The sequence below is a fragment of the Sorghum bicolor genome, chromosome 1 (assembly GCF_000003195.3).
Source record: "Sorghum bicolor cultivar BTx623 chromosome 1, Sorghum_bicolor_NCBIv3, whole genome shotgun sequence".
NCBI lineage: Eukaryota > Viridiplantae > Streptophyta > Magnoliopsida > Poales > Poaceae > Sorghum > Sorghum bicolor.
Window position 1 is genome coordinate 80734525 of NC_012870.2, and position 17636 is coordinate 80752160.

A 17636-nucleotide genomic window follows, 5' to 3' on the forward strand; every position below is an offset into this window, starting at 1 on the left:
AATAAATAAAATACTCCGTCAATCTCTAATACAGTACAAATTAATCAGTTCAAACGGCCAAAGGTAATTCTGACTCACAAATACTCCATCTGTAAAATCATTTCAAACTCTGTCAATTTTTGTACAGAAGAAATCACTTACACACACCATCACCGTTACAAAGGGGAGTCAAAATCAAAAGAAAAGTCACTCGATATGACTAGCCAAATCCTCTACTTAGACAGTATGCCCACACTACAAACTTAACTACAACATATTCACCACACACACAACCATGACATGCTGGTTAACTTGGCCTTTGCCACATGGTATATCACAACAAAGTATCATCACATTAACACTATACGCTGTTATCTCTACAGCAACTGATAACAGCAAACATCAATCGACCAATCAATCCTTCATCACCCTGAACTAGCGTGCCACAAGTTTTAACAGCGGATGATGATATGATCAGGCCAAACCCACCGATTCCACCATGAGATGTGATTGTCCGCACTGGCGAAGCATCTGCCTCTATTTTTTGCTATGATGAAACAGAGAGCGGTGGCAGTCAGTTAGATGCTATCCCTGCCAGGAGTTAATGTCTTGTCCCTTGAAGATACAATGTCGCTGTTTGGTGTTCTCAGAAGCTGGTCTAAGTCATCGTCATCACTTCCCTCAAGGATCGAAGCATTGGACCCCAAGTCATCATCTGCAGCAATACCAAAAACAAAGACCCTTCCAATTTTCAGGAGCAGTGATGGAATTCAGGGCATCATGTGATGCAGAGGAGCCAAGCAATGAGCATTGAGAACTCATGTTGAGAATGGGAAGATGGATGAAGCATATTGAGACTTTCGTTGACACCTTTAAGATGTGAAAAGGAACTCGTGCAAATGCTAATAAATCTGAAAATTTGAAAATTCTTTCCATTTCCAAGAAAAGATGAGACATATATCAAATAATTTCTTAACAGTTCTATGTTGGCAGGCTGCGTAATTTAATTTCTTAACAATTCAAGTTTGTTTCAATCTCTTCATTGATATGCAAAAGACCATATGAATTTAAGATAATTCAGTTACATCTTCTTTTAGCTAAATACAGCCACTTATATAGCTTCATAGGACTGGTCTATTGGGGAAAGCTAAAATGGTACATGATTATGTAAGATTAAATGTCAACCATGTGAATGCGAAGGTATAAATAGTCAAACCAGGTGTAGGTAGAGTACCAGAAAAATCTGGGTGCGTGTTTACATCTCTGACTGCTGAAACCTTGATGCTGTCAGGCAATACGCAATTGAAGAAGGAACCTGCAATCCCAACAGGATGAAGGCAGAAATAGTTGAGAACGAGTTGGTACCATCAAGGAGCAACAGATTGATGATTGTGAAAGGATATGGGACCCAATCTGGCAAGTCGATTCACCCATCCAGGTACTGGCTTCCCGGTCAAACGCTTGCAGACATCAGCTGTGAAATGATTGCAGTTCTTGACAATCAGATGATAAGTGTCCCCATGATAATCCTCGGCGAGGTCCTCTATGGAAGTGTGGACTTGGGAGCGGGACATATGAGTTGTACCCACACACACAGAGCGTCTGAAGATAAAGCCAGGGCAGCTTTTGGGTTCTACTTGGAAGACTCCGCTGGTGGGATATTCATGAGCTCCAAAGCCATACTCCATGCCATGCACTGAAATACAAATTGTCCAAAGTGTCAGATGGTGTATTCCTGCAATCTGCAAACAATTTCGACACAAACAAGGGAAGAAAACCCGGCACACAATGACGGGTTTGCGCACAAGTCCTAGGACGACAAAGGTGGGATGTAGTAGCAAGCAAAACAAGCATACCAAAGTGGTCCTTCTATATCTTCGTTCACATGCTAGGTCGCTTGAAATTGTACAGTGCTCCCTCCCTCCCCCGAAAAAAAAAAGTGATTCTCGCTTTTAAAGGAGTCAAACAATTTTAAGTTTGACCAAGTTATATTAGAAAATACTAACATTTATGATACAGAGTAAAGTATTCATTAAAACTAATTGAAGGTACAAATATTAATACAATTTCCTAGAAATTTAGTCAAAACTTTAAAAAGGAATTACTTGGTTCAAACCTAGAATTGCATTATTTTGGGTTACTCTCTCTATATATAGTTACTATAAAAGGGAACGCCAAGAGAAGCAGGGGAGGAGGGGAGGGGACAGAAATCCCACCGTCAGGTACTCCCTCTCTCTGTCCCTAAATAAATAGATTTATATAGTTGTCTTAAGTCAAACTTTTTAAACTTCAACTGAATTTCTAGAAAAAAAACCGTCAAGATTTATAACATCAAATTAGTAATATTAGATATAGGATATATTTTCATAATATGCTCATTTGATGTCCTAGATGTTGTTAATATTTCATATAAAGTTTAGTCAGACTTAATCATAGTTTGATTTGCATGGATTCTAAGAATTGATTTGGTTGGGGACGGAGTGAGTACAGTAAAGAAGTAGGCAGCATAGCATGGCTAATCCGGGGGTACCAGGAAGTAAATGGGGACGGCATACTAGCAAAGAAATCACGAATCAGGTAGGTAGCTAGGGTAGAGTTGAGAGAGTCTTGTCGTGGAAGTGAAAGAAGGCTGTGGGTGTCGGCTAGTGAACTGAATTTCTTTCTTTCTCATAAAAAATATTTTGTCAGCTCATATATGATTAGTGTGTGTATATATATATAGGAGTTGTAGATAGATACCTTCGATCCCGGAGTGGAAGATGCCGAGTCCGAACCAGTAGAGGTAGTGGTTGAGGGGGGAGATGTCGTAGATGTTGAGGTACACCGCGGCCGCGGCCGTAGTAGAGGAGGGAGAAGGGTGCTCCTGCGACTCGGAGCTGCCGCTGCTATGTTTGGCGGAGGAGGATGACCAGGACGCCGGAAGCACCCGCATCCGCATGGCGCATCCGGCGCGGCGCTGCCTCCTCCTGCAGTGCTGCCTCTGCCTGTGCCTGTGCCTGGAAGATCAAAGGAGGTTGATAGATCTGGCGACTGGCGCGGCCGACCTGCCTGTTCACCCCGCCGAGGAGGAGAGGGGAGACGGGTAGAGGAGGAGAGCTGGCTGGCTCCGAGGCTCCCCCCTCTCGCGGTCGCGGGAGAGCACCCGCACCGCAGGCACGGAACGGCAACGGGAACGGGACGGCGACACGGAGAGACAGAGACAGGGACGGGAATTGGTTGGGCTGCCGTGCCGTCCCGTCCCGTCTGGACGTCTCCTTCGCTTGGCGTCCCGTCACCGTCACGGCCAGGCCAATGCCATTATTATTATGCAATGCCATGGGTCGGTATTTCCTTCCTTATCCACTGGAGAGGAGAGAGAGAGACTCAGCACAGCAGCGGCTACATACCAACCAAACGACTCTGTTGTAGTACTCCACTATAACACCATCACTAGTGTGTGTGCGTGTACTCTCCTCTCTCTTCGGACGGACGGTGACAATGCCAGTACGTCAAGTGTGTGTAAAACTCAAGCGTAACCTACTACTGACAATGGGACTATTCATCCAGTACGAGAGTACCCAGGCCTAGTTAGGCATGTTTAGGCATTGTTCAGTTCCTAAATTTTTTTAATTTTGATAGCACTTTCATTTTTATTTAATAATTATTGTCTAATCATAGACTAACTAGACTCAAAAGATTCATTTCGCGATTTACAAGCAATATGTGTAATTAGTTTTTATTTTCGTCTATATTTAATGCTCCATGCATGTACTGCAAGATTTGATGTGACGGGGAATCTTAAAAAAAATTTGGGTTGAACTAAACAAGGCCTAGATGCAAAAACTTTTTTGGATTTGGCTACTGTAACACTTTCATTTGTATTTGATAATTATTGTTCAATCATGAACTAACTGAGCTCAAAAGATTTATTTCATAAATTACATGTGAACTGTACAATTAGTTTTTTATCTATATTTAATGTTCTATGTATGTGCCACAAGATTCAATGTGACAGGAAATCTTGAAAAGTTTTTTAGATTTTCGGTGGAATTTCCCTTGTTTAGTTTTAAAATTTTTGGCAAAATGAATACCGTAGCACTTTCGTTTGTATTTAACAAATATTGTTCTAATCATAAACTATATAGGCTCAAAAGATTCGTCTCGCAAATTACCGGAAACTGTGTAATTAGTTATTTTTTATCTATATTTAATGCTCTATGCATATGCCGCAAGATTCGATGTGATGGGAAATCTAAAAAATTGCAAAAAAATTTTGGGAACTAAACAAGGTCTTAGTTCTAAAAAATTTTCTTTTCGTGTTGTCACATCGAATCTTTGGACGCATATATGAGCATTAATTATAGATAAAAAAATAACTAATTGCACAATTTACATATAATTTGCGAGACAAATCTTTTAAGCCTAATTAGTCCACGGTTGAACACTACTTGCCAAATAAAATAAAAAATGTTAGAGTAGCTAAATCAAAAAAATTCAAAAACTCAACAAGATCCCAATCAAGAGTTGGTCAGCATATTCTCAAAAAAAAAAAGAGTTGGTCAGCATCACTAGCATATAGCATGTAGTACGTGCTAACAGTACTTGTACACTGTACAGTCCGACTGCACCTGCTTCTGGTGGTCAACAACAGATCAGTACTACTAGCTGTAATGCTAGTACAATATACTAGCAGTAGATCAGTACTACTAGCTGTAACCTGTAATCAGTACGTACTTCCTCCCTCCCAAAAATAATATTGTTTACGTTTTCTAAAAAATAACTTTAATTAAATACATAGTAAAAAATATTAATATTTATAGTATATAATTAGTGTCATTGAAAATATCTGTAAGTCTAGTTTTTTAACAAATTTATTAAGAGACATAAATATTGCACGTATTTTGTATAAATCGAGTTAAACTTGTAGCACGAAAATCTAAAACGACACTCTTTTTAGGACGAAAGGAGCAGTTATCATCCTCATCCCAGTCATGACAGCTGAATTAGATTAGAGTACTCTCCGCTCACTCTAAGGCTCTATTTAGATTAGGGATGAAAAATTTTTAGATGTCACATCGAATGTGTCGAAAAAATGTCGGAAGAGTTTTTTAGAAACTAATAAAAAAACAAATTACATATCTCGTCTGAAAACTGCAAGACAAATCTACTAAGCATAATTAATCTGTCATTAGCACATGTTGGTTACTGTAGCACTTAAGGCTAATCATAGGCTAACTAGACTTAAAAGATTCATCTCGCGATTTTCAACCAAATTGTGTAATTAATTTATTTTTTATCTATATTTAATGTTCCATGCATGTGTCCAAAGATTCGATGAGATGGATGAAAATTTTTTAGGTGGGAACTAAACAGGGCCTAAAAAGAATCCGGTGCCTGTCATCAAATCAAAATCAAAGAAAGACCGACAGACGGGTTAACTCCCACTTTCACTGCATGCATGTCTGTTGTTCATACTTCACTTATTATTACATGCATCCGTAGTGAGTATTGCGATGAGAAAAGTAATGACGTACATATAAACCAATAAAATGGCAAAGACGACTGAATCATTTTATATTATTATTACTGCAACTAATTATATCCTATCCTACGATACCATACCATAACATCCCATACGAGGCTATGACAAATCATGCATGAATCCCGTTGGCATCGGCCACCACTGCACCGCCGAGGACTGATCTCACTCACACCGTGTAGTGCTGGTTGTTGATGTCCTCCAGGTCCAGCCCTTTGAGCTTCACTACCGATTCCACCTTGCCCTTGAGGGTGTGCAGCTCCCGCAGCCTGGTGATCTCCGCGCGCCGCCGGGCGTCCTCCGCCATCTGCCCCAGCTCCACCGACGCCGCTTTCTCCCGGCTCGACCCAGGGGCCCCCGCGCTCTCCAACCCATGCAGCGTACGCTGCTGGTGCGCCCACGCCGCCTCCCGGGCCTCCTTCCCAAAGTCCTTGCGGTTCGTGAAGGCCACCTTGTGGTCGATCACCAGGTTCCAGGCCTTGCCGCTCAGCCCGTATCGCACCGCGAACTTGATCGGGTCCAGCAGCAGGTACACCACGAGGTTGTACAGCCAGATCACGCCGGTCCACCCCCACCCGATGCCTTTGATGCCCGCAAGCTCCCAGCTCACCATGGCCGCCAGCACAGAAGCGATCTGCATGCATGCGTATCCAATCCATTTATATACTACTATACTAGTACTTGCAATTGCATTGCCCACTTATAATTAATTAATACTACTACTACACATACATATATAGTTGCTTATATATATATATTATGTATGTCGAGGGTGATCGACACTCCTCAAAGCAAACCAAACCACGACAAGTACTCACCAGCTGAGCTATCACGAATGCCCCCATCAGCAGCAGGCCAGGCCTCTCCATGAAGGACCAGCCCCTCGACCTCGTCACAAATATCAACGCCTGGCTAATGGTGCTCACTTGAAGGTACACTGCAGAGGCCAACCTCTCCATGTTGTCGGCATATAGATCCTGGTTGTTTCCAGTTTGTTCCATCCTTTTCAGACTTCTAACATGGAAAACCCTCTGCAAATGACATATGCAAAACATCACACGCCTTACAACAACTGTAAATTATCGTGGATCCATCCCACCCCACCCCACCACTTTGGCACTTACCACAAAAAAATCCGTATTGTAAATTGCCCAAAAGAACAGCACCGTGGTTACAGCCAAATACGCCCCAATGATCACTCCAGTTGCAAATATCTCAGCTAGCTTCCAACTGTCTGGATGGGGAGATGGCCTCACCTTGTCTTTGGATATAGTCATAATGGTTCCTGAGGCAGGCAGTGTCGCGGTTAAAGAAGCGATAGCCAAATCAGCAATAATCTGTTGGGAATGCAGTAAGCAGAGTAGTCTTATTTCTTACCATCGTTCAGAATAGCTATCACAAGAACCAGCATCGGAGGGAAGTCAAACTTCCAAAAGCATGCCAAGAGCAAAAAGCCAAGCTGTACACACAAAATTTGGATACGTAAGATAAAACAAACCACTACATACACTTCAGCTGAAAAATATAACGGGCACAGTTCCATGTACACAAAGGGATTGGCTAAAAAGTTCATGTACCCATATATAAATAACAAACAAACATGACCATGTACTTCCATGTCCTAATCTAGACTAACTAGGTAAAACATATGAACAGCAAAGGGTACAGTAGGTTGTGTCTAGGGTTAGTGGAAAAAACTTACCACAATACGTATGGTTATAGACACAGCATATATCTGCCAAAGAAAAGAGCATATGCATCAGTCAGCACCCCTTTTTACTAGACTGAAATAGCTTTCTGAGCAATATGAGAAGGAAAAAGGATCTCTTCAAGAAGTAAACATCAGTCTGATGTCCTTGATAGTGCTGGAAAGAGACTAAATCGTTACTAATAAATAATTAATACCGAGACTAAGTAAGAAATTCACGCATGACAGGTTTTCAGCAATCAGGATCCAGTGTCTGCTGGGTGAAACTTCTTGATTCAGGGGTCATGGATTGAAAATACTAGAGATAGTGCACAACAAAAACTAAATAGTGAATTTATTTTCTGCAACACATAGGTAATACTCTTCAGTGTTATGGCCCAAACAGATGGGAGAGTGGGATCAGGCGGTAGCAAATAGTGATATTAATTCTAAATTTTAACGTTCAAAAAGTATTAGTTCTACATTGGAAAATTCAAATTAAATTTATTGTACATGTTTCACCTTACTAACAAGAAATACAGATCATAAATAGAGACCAGCCCAAAAATAACAAGAAAATTGAATTAGATTGTGTATCAATGGCCCAGCTCCCCATATAGCACATCATCATAGCAAAGCAGAATGAAATGTTCACGTGCATTGTAAACTTGAACTTACAGTATAATTTTTCATTCTTTGGAAAATTGCCCGACTGGTTAGTACAGCACTGATGATCACACTCAATCCAGGTTCCGTCAGAACTATATCAGAAGCACCTCGAGCAGCATCAGTAGCATCAGCCACAGCAATACCAATATCTGCTATCTTCAGAGCAGGTGCATCATTAACTCCATCTCCAGTCATCCCACATATGTGCTTTCTGGCTTGCAACCTCTGCACAATCTCATATTTGTGCTCTGTGAAACGAAACAAGTTAGAGCCAGAAACACCATGATACAAATAGATAGTTAATTGTCACCTGGGAAAACTCCAGCAAACCCATCCGCTTGTTCAATCAACTCATCCACTGGTAGAACTGCAATGTCGCCTTTTTTGTCACCCAGCAATGATGAAGAAGGATACATGTTTGTGCCCATTCCTAGTCTCCGGCCAGTCTCCTTAGCTATAGCCAACTGATCACCTGAAAAGGATTTGAAGGGTATATTCATAAGATGGCAATCTCTAGTTGATAGTTTAATATGCTAATTACCACTTTAGGTCAATTACAGTAAAGAATTCTAATTAACTGCTCCCAGCTACAGAGGATAGCGAGTCCAAGTGGATATGCGCCTCAGTTCTAACTCTATAAATTAAGCAACACCTTGCCATTTAGCAGATATTAAATAGTGCGTAAAAAGAGGCACCTGTAATCATTTTTACACTGACTCCAAGGTCAAGAGCTCTGCGTATAGTTTCAGCACTGTCATGGCGAGGAGGATCAAAGAGTGGGAGAAGACCAATAAATTGCCAAGGCCCACCAGGACCTTCCTTAGTCCCTTCAGGTACTTCCTTTACAACGAAGAAATTTAGTAAGGTTTTGCTTTGTATATGGACAAGCATGCCACAGTATACTAGTTGTTTACCACCTGATAGGCAACAGCAAGCGATCGTAGCCCTCTCTCTGCATAATTGCCAATAGCATGATGGACCTTCCTTTCAATCTCAGACTTGTTCGATGCTAGATTCAGGATCTGAAAGAGCATTTGAATATGATGAAATATAAGTACACTAGAGTACCAATGATGTGACTGCATTTAGTCATATATATTGCTCACTTGTATTCATTTCAACGAAGCAAATACCAAAAAGAGCTGAAATAAGGAGCACAAATAAACTTGACTTTAGTTGAAAAGATGGAAAATTAGATTATAGAGGCAAACAAAATACACACAAACTAGTACTGAGAAGTCATCAATTCAGTTGATACACATACACCAAAAAAATGACCACAGGGAGAAGACATCCCATAACTTTATCTTAAGAGAGGGGAGTCACAAACCCTTTAGGCACATACCACATGAACTGCCCAGGTTCAAGCCCAGGTGGGTGGCCTCCACATATACATTAAGAATGTGCAAAGTAATTCATATTCCTTCATTTGCTTTTGCTATGGCAGTAGTAGCCAAGAAGATAAAATGCACCAAATAAGTTTCATGCACAATTTATCTCAACATATATTGAATCTTTACTATAGATATTACCATATTTGGCAACTGTGTTTTTCAAATAGTCTCCATACTATGTCTTCTGCACTTTATTTCAGGTAGCATTTTATAAAGGGATCGAACTATGCAATGTATATACCTGTTCAGGAGCGCCTTTGCTAACCCTGTGCATTTTACCCCCAGCGTCTAAGTATGTGAGTGCTGTTCTCTTGTCAGTTGGATTGAATGGGAGGAAATGAAGTTCTTGAATGCCGGCACGTGCCTAGCAGCAGACAGGAGAAAATAAAATAGAGATGTAAATTAAATTAAGAAGAAGCAAAAGAGGCCAATAAGCTTGTTGGGTGAAACTCATGAACACACTTTCTGCATAACTGATACTACCCCAGCTGTGAAATCATGTGTTATCAGTTGAAAGCTGCTAGATCCTAATTAGCAAGGCAATAATATGAATGTAAAAGAAAAAAGCAAAAGCTTGAAGGAAATAACTATAACTGTGTCATCTGCAGCAACAACATTGAAGAAACTGCTTTCCATCTTTTCTTCAGCTGTCCCTTTAGCCAAACTTGTTGACAGCACCTTGGAATTAATTGGGATTTCACAAAAGAATTTTTCGAGATGATGCAGCAAGCTAAAACTCAATCTCAGAATCCCTTTTTCATTTCTTCACCATTGCGGCATGGCAAATTTGGAAGCAGAGAAACAACTTCATCTTTGATAGGGGTCGGCCTTCTTTTATCTCTTGGAAGAACTCCTTCTGTGAAGAAGCTAGGCTTCAAGCTCATAGGTCCAATGCTGTAAAGCGTCTAGAGCCCCTCCTTCCCTTGTTGTGTCGCCTTTGTACAGTGTTGTTTCTCTTTTTGGTTTTAATCAAATCCACAGTGGGGGCCTCCCCTGCTGTATATTTGACTCAAAAAAACGAACGTACAGATGTATTGTCCAAGAATGTGTGCAGTCAAAGTTTCAAACTTTGATCATTAACAAACATAAAAGTACTTGCACTTTTTATGATATATTTGAATAAATTAATGGTCAAAATGTGCATTCGAGACTGTATTAAAGCACTAATTTGATGATGTCGAAAACAAGTAAATTTTGGACCAGTTTAGAGTAAACTATTGAAATGATATGGAATCATTTTGTGAACCTATATATGTTAGGACTCGAGTGTTTACCTCCTTCCTAATTGAAGCGAAGCAAACAGCCAGCTATCATCTGAACAGGTACAAAAATAAAACAAATACGAAAGGATGGTTCTTACCTCTTTCGGATCTGGCAACATCGAAACAATAGCAAAATCAATAGCATCTTGATTCTCTAGTCTAGAAGCTCTTGCGGCCATTAAGACAACGTCATCCTTCTCCATGCCTCTAGCAAAAACCTAAGGAGATGTTACATGCTTTAGCAATTAAACTAGCATGGATGAAAGTGAAGAATTGTCACTATGCTCATAGTCATGGTACAAAGCAACTAAAGAAGAAAGGATTGGTTTACCGCACACAGCGTAATAGGAACCATTTAAGAGATGAAACTGCATGAAGATGTTTTATGTATTTAACTCACTAGTCACAACAGAAATGAGGAGGAAAATGAAAAGAGCACATTTGAAGATGAGAGCTATGCAGGTGGTAAATGCATGAACAAGTGAGAAGTAATAAGCTTGAAACTGGTGATATGTAAATACATGGGCAAAAGAATAGAAATAATTGCTAGCTATCTTCAACAGTAAAAGAATCATATGTTTTTACCTCAATTAAATTCTTGTCAACATTTAGTTTGTTGAGTGTCAGAGTTCCTGTTTTGTCGCTACAAAGGACATCCATTCCAGCCATTTCTTCTATGGCGGTCATCCTCTTTGTAATAGCACCCTGCAGACAACCAAAATGGGGGCAAAGTTAAACCAAAGAAAAGAGGTGCACAGTTAAACTCTTTCACCAGAGAATTCCGACAGAACCTGCTGCGCTAGTTTGTGTGCTCCAATAGCCATAGTGACAGAAAGAACCGTGGGCATGGCAATTGGAATTCCTCCAATAAGCAGCACTAGGAGGTTATCAACAATCTGACGGTATCCTTTTTTATGAATAGCGTACATCACAATTAACTCAATAGTCATTCCAGCAGCAATTGAGCAAATACAGAAGTTTCCGATTGATGTGAGAACCTAAAAGGCATCCATGAAACGAAACCAGGATCACAGATTCAGCAATAAGATAATAAATTACAGAATGTAGTGAACTACCTCAATGATACAGGGAAAAACTAATGACATCAAACGCAAAATAGAACTGAACCAGGTAGATCAGGTGAAAATATAAGCTATCGAGATGTCAATAGAAATAAGATATAGAATAAGAAAAGAGACACTGGTTGCTGAAGACTGACCTTCTGAAAGTGGCCAACATGAGTAGTTGACTCGACGAGATGAGCTGCTTTTCCAAAGAAAGTATGTATTCCAGTGGCAATAACAACTGCTTCTATTTCACCTTGCTTACAGGTTGAACCAGAGTAGATCCCGTCACCAGGTTGCTTGGTTACAGGTAGCGATTCTCCCGTAAGTGCAGACTGCAAAGTATAATCCCTTATGCATTTTAGTGTTTCATATCAGAATTGTTCTTTTTTTCCCCTTCCCAAGAACACTATTGTTGAGACATAAGAAAGACCTGATCAATTTTCAGAGGATCTCCCTCCAGAAGACGCGCGTCTGCTGGAATGATGTCTCCAAGTTTAATGCTGATTATGTCACCTGGCACCAACAAAGACGCGTCCATTTCACTCCAGGTTCCATCACGCAAAACCTAGAAAAGAAGTGTAACATGATGAAAAGCAGTATTGAGAAGAAAAAGAGTGGTAAGTAGGGTGTGGGGCTTACCTTGGATTTTGGTGCGAGGCGGGCCATAAGCGCAGCAGCAGCATTGCCGGCATTGTTTTCCTCTATGAAGCTAATGGTGGAATTGATAATGAGCAGTAACATAATTCCGACAAAGTCATGGTAGTCTATGCTCATTTTCTGCATGAAGATAGATATAGATAATTACTTAGGATGTAGAGTGGGGAAAGAGGGATGGTGAATTGTCTGTATCTGTGGAATGAATGTATGGGATGGATGAATACCTTTCCTCTCAAGTCTCTCCCGCTATGAGCAAGGGCGATAGCCATTATGGCTGCCGCCTCCATGACCCAGGAAAGGGGGTTCCACATGAAGCCCAGGAATTTGAGCACTTTGCTTTCCTACATAGTGAATTAGTGATTACTGATTAGTTGGTCGGGGGTGGTGTCAGTACAACCTAGACGCATGCGATGTCATGTTAGCAGAGCAGCTAGGCACCTGCTTCTCTTCCAGCTTGTTGTAGCCAAAGGCGTCGATCCTCTCCTGGGCAGCGGCGGAGGTGAGGCCGTCGCGGGTGCATTTGAGGTGCTCGAAGACCTCCTCCACAGGGATATGCTCCTGTGACCGCGAATGGCATTAGCAGTCATCATCGCATCCGAAGTAAATTTGAGCTTTGGAAAGCAAATTAAAGGGAGAGGAATGGCGAATGGCTTTGGCAGTCATCATCGCCATCATCAGTAGTAGTAAAATTAAATTAAATTTGAGCTTTGAAAAAAGGCACGAGAGAAGAAGAATTAAAGGAATGGAAATGGAAATGGAATAGAGGTGTGCGAACCAGGTCGACGGTTTCGTTGGTGATGGCGTCCATGCCGAGGGCATTGGCGTTGGCGTCCATACTGGGGAGATCGAGATCGATGGAGGTAGAAGAAGGGTCGGAGGCGGACGGGGATATAAGGAGGCGAAGGTAGATGGCGACGCCGGGCATACGCAGCTCCGCCTCCGGCTCCGCGTCGGCCTCGTGGGTGGGCCGCCAACGCGAACGGCCATCGGGCTTGGCTCCATCGATGTGGATTTGGCTTTGTCTGCATCATAGGTCTCGCCGTCGGCGGTGCGGTGCCTTCTCGCTCTCGCCGCCTCCCCCCTCGGTCTCTCCCTTTCACGCGCCGCCTCCCTCGACTCCCTCCCCTGTCCCCTCCCCTCCCCTCCCCTCCCTCGGATAAGACGCAGCAAGCACGCAGTGGGGATCGATGAAGCGAAGAGTGGATGGATGAGGGAGGGAGGAAGATCCGTAGTAGAGTACGGCCGGGCGGCTGGGGTTTGACAGTAGTACAGGTACAGCCAGCAAATCAAAGCTCTCAAGCCTTCCGTCCAATCGACGGACGGACTCACGCGACGGAGACGACGACGGTGACGTGGCGGTCAACAAAACAAAACTGGCTGCCTAGGGTGGCCTAATTAGTAATCATTGTCATCGCAATCATCACCGCCAATCTTGGCTGACTGCTGTTACTAGTTATTTTGACCTTTAATTTACTTTCTAACTAATTCGCTTCCTCCCTTTATATTATAAAAATAATATACTAGTAATAATATATATAAGGCGCATTTTTCTAATCTAATATAAAAGAAGAATCATATTTTGCTGGCGCCCTCGCTATAGCTTGCTTCAGATGTCGAACGGTCACCAAAGGAGTTTCATTGTCTTGTTTACCAATTGTCATGCTATATATATAATGTAAATAAAATATGAATAAAGCATCACTCTTAATTTCTAATTGCACTAGGTAGCACGCCCGTGCGTTGCTACGGGGTAACAAAACTTTTATACTAAAAATACACAGATCATATGATAAGATAATAATAATATAAAAATAAATACTAATGTTAAATTAACATTTAATCTAAAAAAGCAAAGTTCATAAAACTTAAATTTCATCAAAGACAAAAAAAACTCCACCTTGCCTCGCTACATAAAACTTTATAGCTAACTTTTTCATTCCAATTCTTTCTATTTTCAATAATTCGATTGCAACTCCACTAATTACAACACAACAAAATATATGATAAAAAATATACATTGTTTGACCTCTAAAATTCTTTTTGATAAAACTGGTAGAAGTCAGAAAACTGATGCACCTGAAAGAAAAACATGACTACATTAGTAGGGTCATAAGATGCTTAGGAGATGCAAATGACAAACTTGTGCACATCATATGGCAAATAGAGCAGTGAAACCTTATATCAAACAAGGAGCCCACCTGAAATTAGGTACATAGTTTGGTTGGAAGAAAAGAAACAAAATAAGATGCTTGTTGACGGTCCTTAAGTACCAAATATAATCATCAAATAAATAAAGAAAAGGATCTAAATGCAACCAACACCTAGACTTAGGGTTTTATCTGACAGAATTCCACGAGTTTTGTTGTTTATCTGTTTCTGCAGGGGGTTATCAGGAAATAAGGGAGAAAGGCCCACATGTCAGGATTACATAGAGATATCAACGCACCGCTTAATTTTCTACCATCTAGAAGACTCCACAAGCCACGGGAAGAAAGCAGAGGCCGAAAGGGGCTAGGCCCAGGGCGCCCGCCCTGAGGACCTGGGCGCCCGCCCACCTCTGGATTCCGTTCATGACTCTTTTTGCACACGACGTTCCACCGACCTAAAGGATCAAGGATAACGTAGTACCACATCGCCTACCGACCCAAAAACGTATAGAGGAGGAGGACTATATAAGGAGGCCCCTGGCCCCTGGAGAAGACAAGAAGTTATCATAGAGTTGAGGGGTGCCCTCGAAGGAAAACCTCTTCTCTAAATAGAATTTCTTTTTAGGCTTAGCAACCAATGTAAGTAGAAATAGATCTTCTAGTTTCTACTAGATTGAGAGAGATAGAGTGGAGGTGTAGATCGGAGGAAGGTCGGCCTGTCGGTGTCTACTCCGAGTTGTACCTACGGTACCAAGTCTCCTAACCCGAGGCTTGCTTCTAAGATTCTTCAGTAATTCGACTTCTAATTCTAGTAAGTTCTTGTTTTATTGTTCTTTGGTTTATGAGTTTACTTTAATCCTCTTCCGGTTGAGTATTAGAGTAATCATTGCTAGCGTAAACGTGGTGTTTAGGCTAGGGTACTCATAGATATCCCCTGACTAGTTGGACCGTGGTAGTAGCGAGGAACGTGACATTTCCGAGTTACCTTTGTATCCCATATCTTGTTAGCAGGAAGGGTAGGGTTTATAGGTGCGGGTCGAACATCCTTTGTGGTGTCTAGATTCCGTAAGCTTCTCCAATAGAACAGTAGATCATCCTTACCAAGGTTAGAACGAGACTACGGTTGCAGTCTTCTCTATACATCACTCACATCGAGAAACATTCTTTGTAGCCTAAAGGGGTAGTAGCAATAGATTTGGTTAGTCAGATGCACCCTTTCTTCCAGTGGTAAAAATATAAATACGATACTCTGGAAAACCTATCGGGTGAAATGCTCACCGATATCCGTGCGCTTGCGGATCATTTTCTTATTGCGTTACCAAATATCAACAAGCATTTCTGGCGCCGTTGCCGGGGAGAAAGACGGTTTGCTGAGATAACTTTGAGTCTTGCTATTATCTTGTATTATACTCTTATACTTTTATTCTTTTATCTTTTTATTTTTATGGATAACTTAAATTTCATACCTATTATTGAATTCTTTGCACCTTCGGAGACCAGCCATAGACCATGGGAGTCAACAAGTCCTGCCCCTAATTATGATCTGTGTCCGGAGTTGATTGCAATAGGTCAAAACCAACCCTTTTCTATAGCTAAGGTCCTATCTTTTAATCAAGAAGATAATGCACTTTTAGCTACACCTAGGGAATCTGTTAATCTTTCTATAAATTCTGGTTTAGACCTAGCCCTACAAGACCATGTTTTTTCTCGATATTTTCACATTGGTCTTAATCATATAACCTTTGGTAGAGTCTTTCTTTCTTTATCTATTAGTAAAGGAAGGTATGTCTTCATTTGTGGACATCCTTCTTGTACTAGTTTTCATAGAAAAATCTTAGAGATAGAGAAGGAATCATCTCCCAGACGAGGAAAGGAAGTTTCAATAGCCAATTTCCAAACATTTCAATCCCATGATTCGGCTATCCAACCCATCCTTGAGCCTAATAATTTCTCCTATGCTCTTTCTCTTGAACCTCCCGATGATCCTATAAATCTCTCTAGACATCCCATGCATAAAAGTCACCAAGACCACAAGGAGGATCGAGAAGAGCAACATCGATGGCTAGAGGGCATTAAAAATCCATGTGCTATCACCATTGAATGGATAGATAAAACAAACTTGAGAGACAAAACTTGAGAGACAATCCTAGAGGAATTTTAAGCATTCATAAAGAATCATCCTTAGAGTTTGAGAATGAGAGAAACAACAGTGAGCATGGAAGTTATTTCGTAAATACTTTACCAAGTCCTTGCTCATATAAAACATCTCCCCAATCAATTGGTCTCTCCATCCTTACCACATTTGAGATCTCCAACCCCCTCTTCCTTTCTATTTATAAAAACTTTAAAAGGGCGATTGTCGATGCATATGTCTATAATAAATATTGCAGATCTCGTTGAGTTGATCTTGATATAGGTAGGTGTTGGAGGGGAAACCACTTCACCAACATAACTTGATGGTTTCCCAAGGACAAGCTTAGTGTCCTAAAACAAGCACTTATCAGATCGTAACATGAACTTCTAATTATTTGCAACATTGCCTTGTGTATTGAGCATATAAAGATAATTGTAGAAATATTCCTTCGAGTATTCTTGTCACTAACCTTTCCAGGATTGGAGCAAGAAGATCGGATGAATGACAAGCACAGGGTATGTCCAACCAATCATCATACAACATTGAATTAAATTCATCCAAACTTGAATTTCGCAAAATTCAAGCTTGGGGGAGTACTTTACATAAAAACATCCTTTGCCATGTTGCTATGTTGGTTGTCCCTACCTTTGAGAGATGCTCAATTTGTTAAGTACTAATCACACTACTTCATCTCCACTTGAGTAGATCTCTATAAATGTTGTCATGCTACCTTTGTCTATTTACTAGCAAGTGTTGGTTTGGAAGTACTCGACATACTTCCATTGGCATTTAAATTAAGCATGGTGCTTAGGTTAAATAGCCTTCCTTAATCTGATTAGACATGGAGTCTAGTTTGGTTACTGAACTAAAAACTGCTTGAGTAGATATTGGTATATTTTGTGGGACTAACCCCTGCAGGAAAACTTTCAATATCAACCTGGGAAGTCCTGAGATAAACTCACATTGGAGATGAAGAAAGTGACACATGAAGTTTAACAATTTGCACAAGAAAGACGTAGCTCATAAGAGATGATTCATGGAGGGTGCCACAAACACGATACACAACCGCTAAGAAAGGAAAGCTTCCACAAGGTGATACTATACCATCACTCTTCAATAACA

The 17636-nt window shown here is 41.0% G+C and overlaps 2 protein-coding genes across 2 annotated transcripts; both read right to left on the minus strand.

The window, feature by feature from the left end:
• LOC8081565 (deSI-like protein At4g17486) lies at positions 68-3167 on the minus strand. Its single transcript, XM_002468663.2, has 4 exons — positions 2719-3167; positions 1388-1675; positions 1214-1294; positions 68-694 (listed from the first exon to the last, which is right to left on the minus strand). Exons 1-4 carry the CDS (start codon positions 2915-2917, stop codon positions 558-560), a joined length of 705 nt encoding a protein of 234 aa, XP_002468708.1. The 5' UTR covers positions 2918-3167; the 3' UTR covers positions 68-557.
• On the minus strand, positions 5370-13570 carry LOC8081566 (plasma membrane ATPase 1). Its single transcript, XM_021464854.1, has 19 exons — positions 13009-13570; positions 12672-12791; positions 12458-12574; positions 12216-12353; positions 12007-12141; positions 11729-11908; positions 11301-11507; positions 11095-11214; positions 10608-10727; positions 9489-9611; positions 8771-8875; positions 8549-8693; positions 8164-8325; positions 7863-8101; positions 7200-7232; positions 6875-6956; positions 6622-6782; positions 6316-6528; positions 5370-6131 (listed from the first exon to the last, which is right to left on the minus strand). The coding sequence occupies exons 1-19, from the start codon at positions 13156-13158 to the stop codon at positions 5667-5669; spliced, it is 3015 nt and encodes a 1004-aa protein (XP_021320529.1). The 5' UTR covers positions 13159-13570; the 3' UTR covers positions 5370-5666.

What these genes read in the sequence shown, in the direction of transcription:
- LOC8081565 (XM_002468663.2), bottom strand. Translation starts at nt 2,917, where the DNA reads ATGCGGATGCGGGTGCTTCCGGCGTCCTGGTCATCCTCCTCCGCCAAA. An exon ending in CTTCCACTCCGGGATCGAAG is followed by an intron (nt 1,676 to 2,718) that starts GTATCTATCTAC and finishes TTTGTATTTCAG; the next exon opens with TGCATGGCATGGAGTATGGC. An exon ending in GAATCGACTTGCCAGATTGG is followed by an intron (nt 1,295 to 1,387) that starts GTCCCATATCCT and finishes TTGGGATTGCAG; the next exon opens with GTTCCTTCTTCAATTGCGTA.
- LOC8081566 (XM_021464854.1), bottom strand. Translation starts at nt 13,158, where the DNA reads ATGCCCGGCGTCGCCATCTACCTTCGCCTCCTTATATCCCCGTCCGCC. An exon ending in CCAACGAAACCGTCGACCTG is followed by an intron (nt 12,792 to 13,008) that starts GTTCGCACACCT and finishes TCGCGGTCACAG; the next exon opens with GAGCATATCCCTGTGGAGGA. An exon ending in TTGACAAGAATTTAATTGAG is followed by an intron (nt 10,728 to 11,094) that starts GTAAAAACATAT and finishes ACATCTCCTTAG; the next exon opens with GTTTTTGCTAGAGGCATGGA.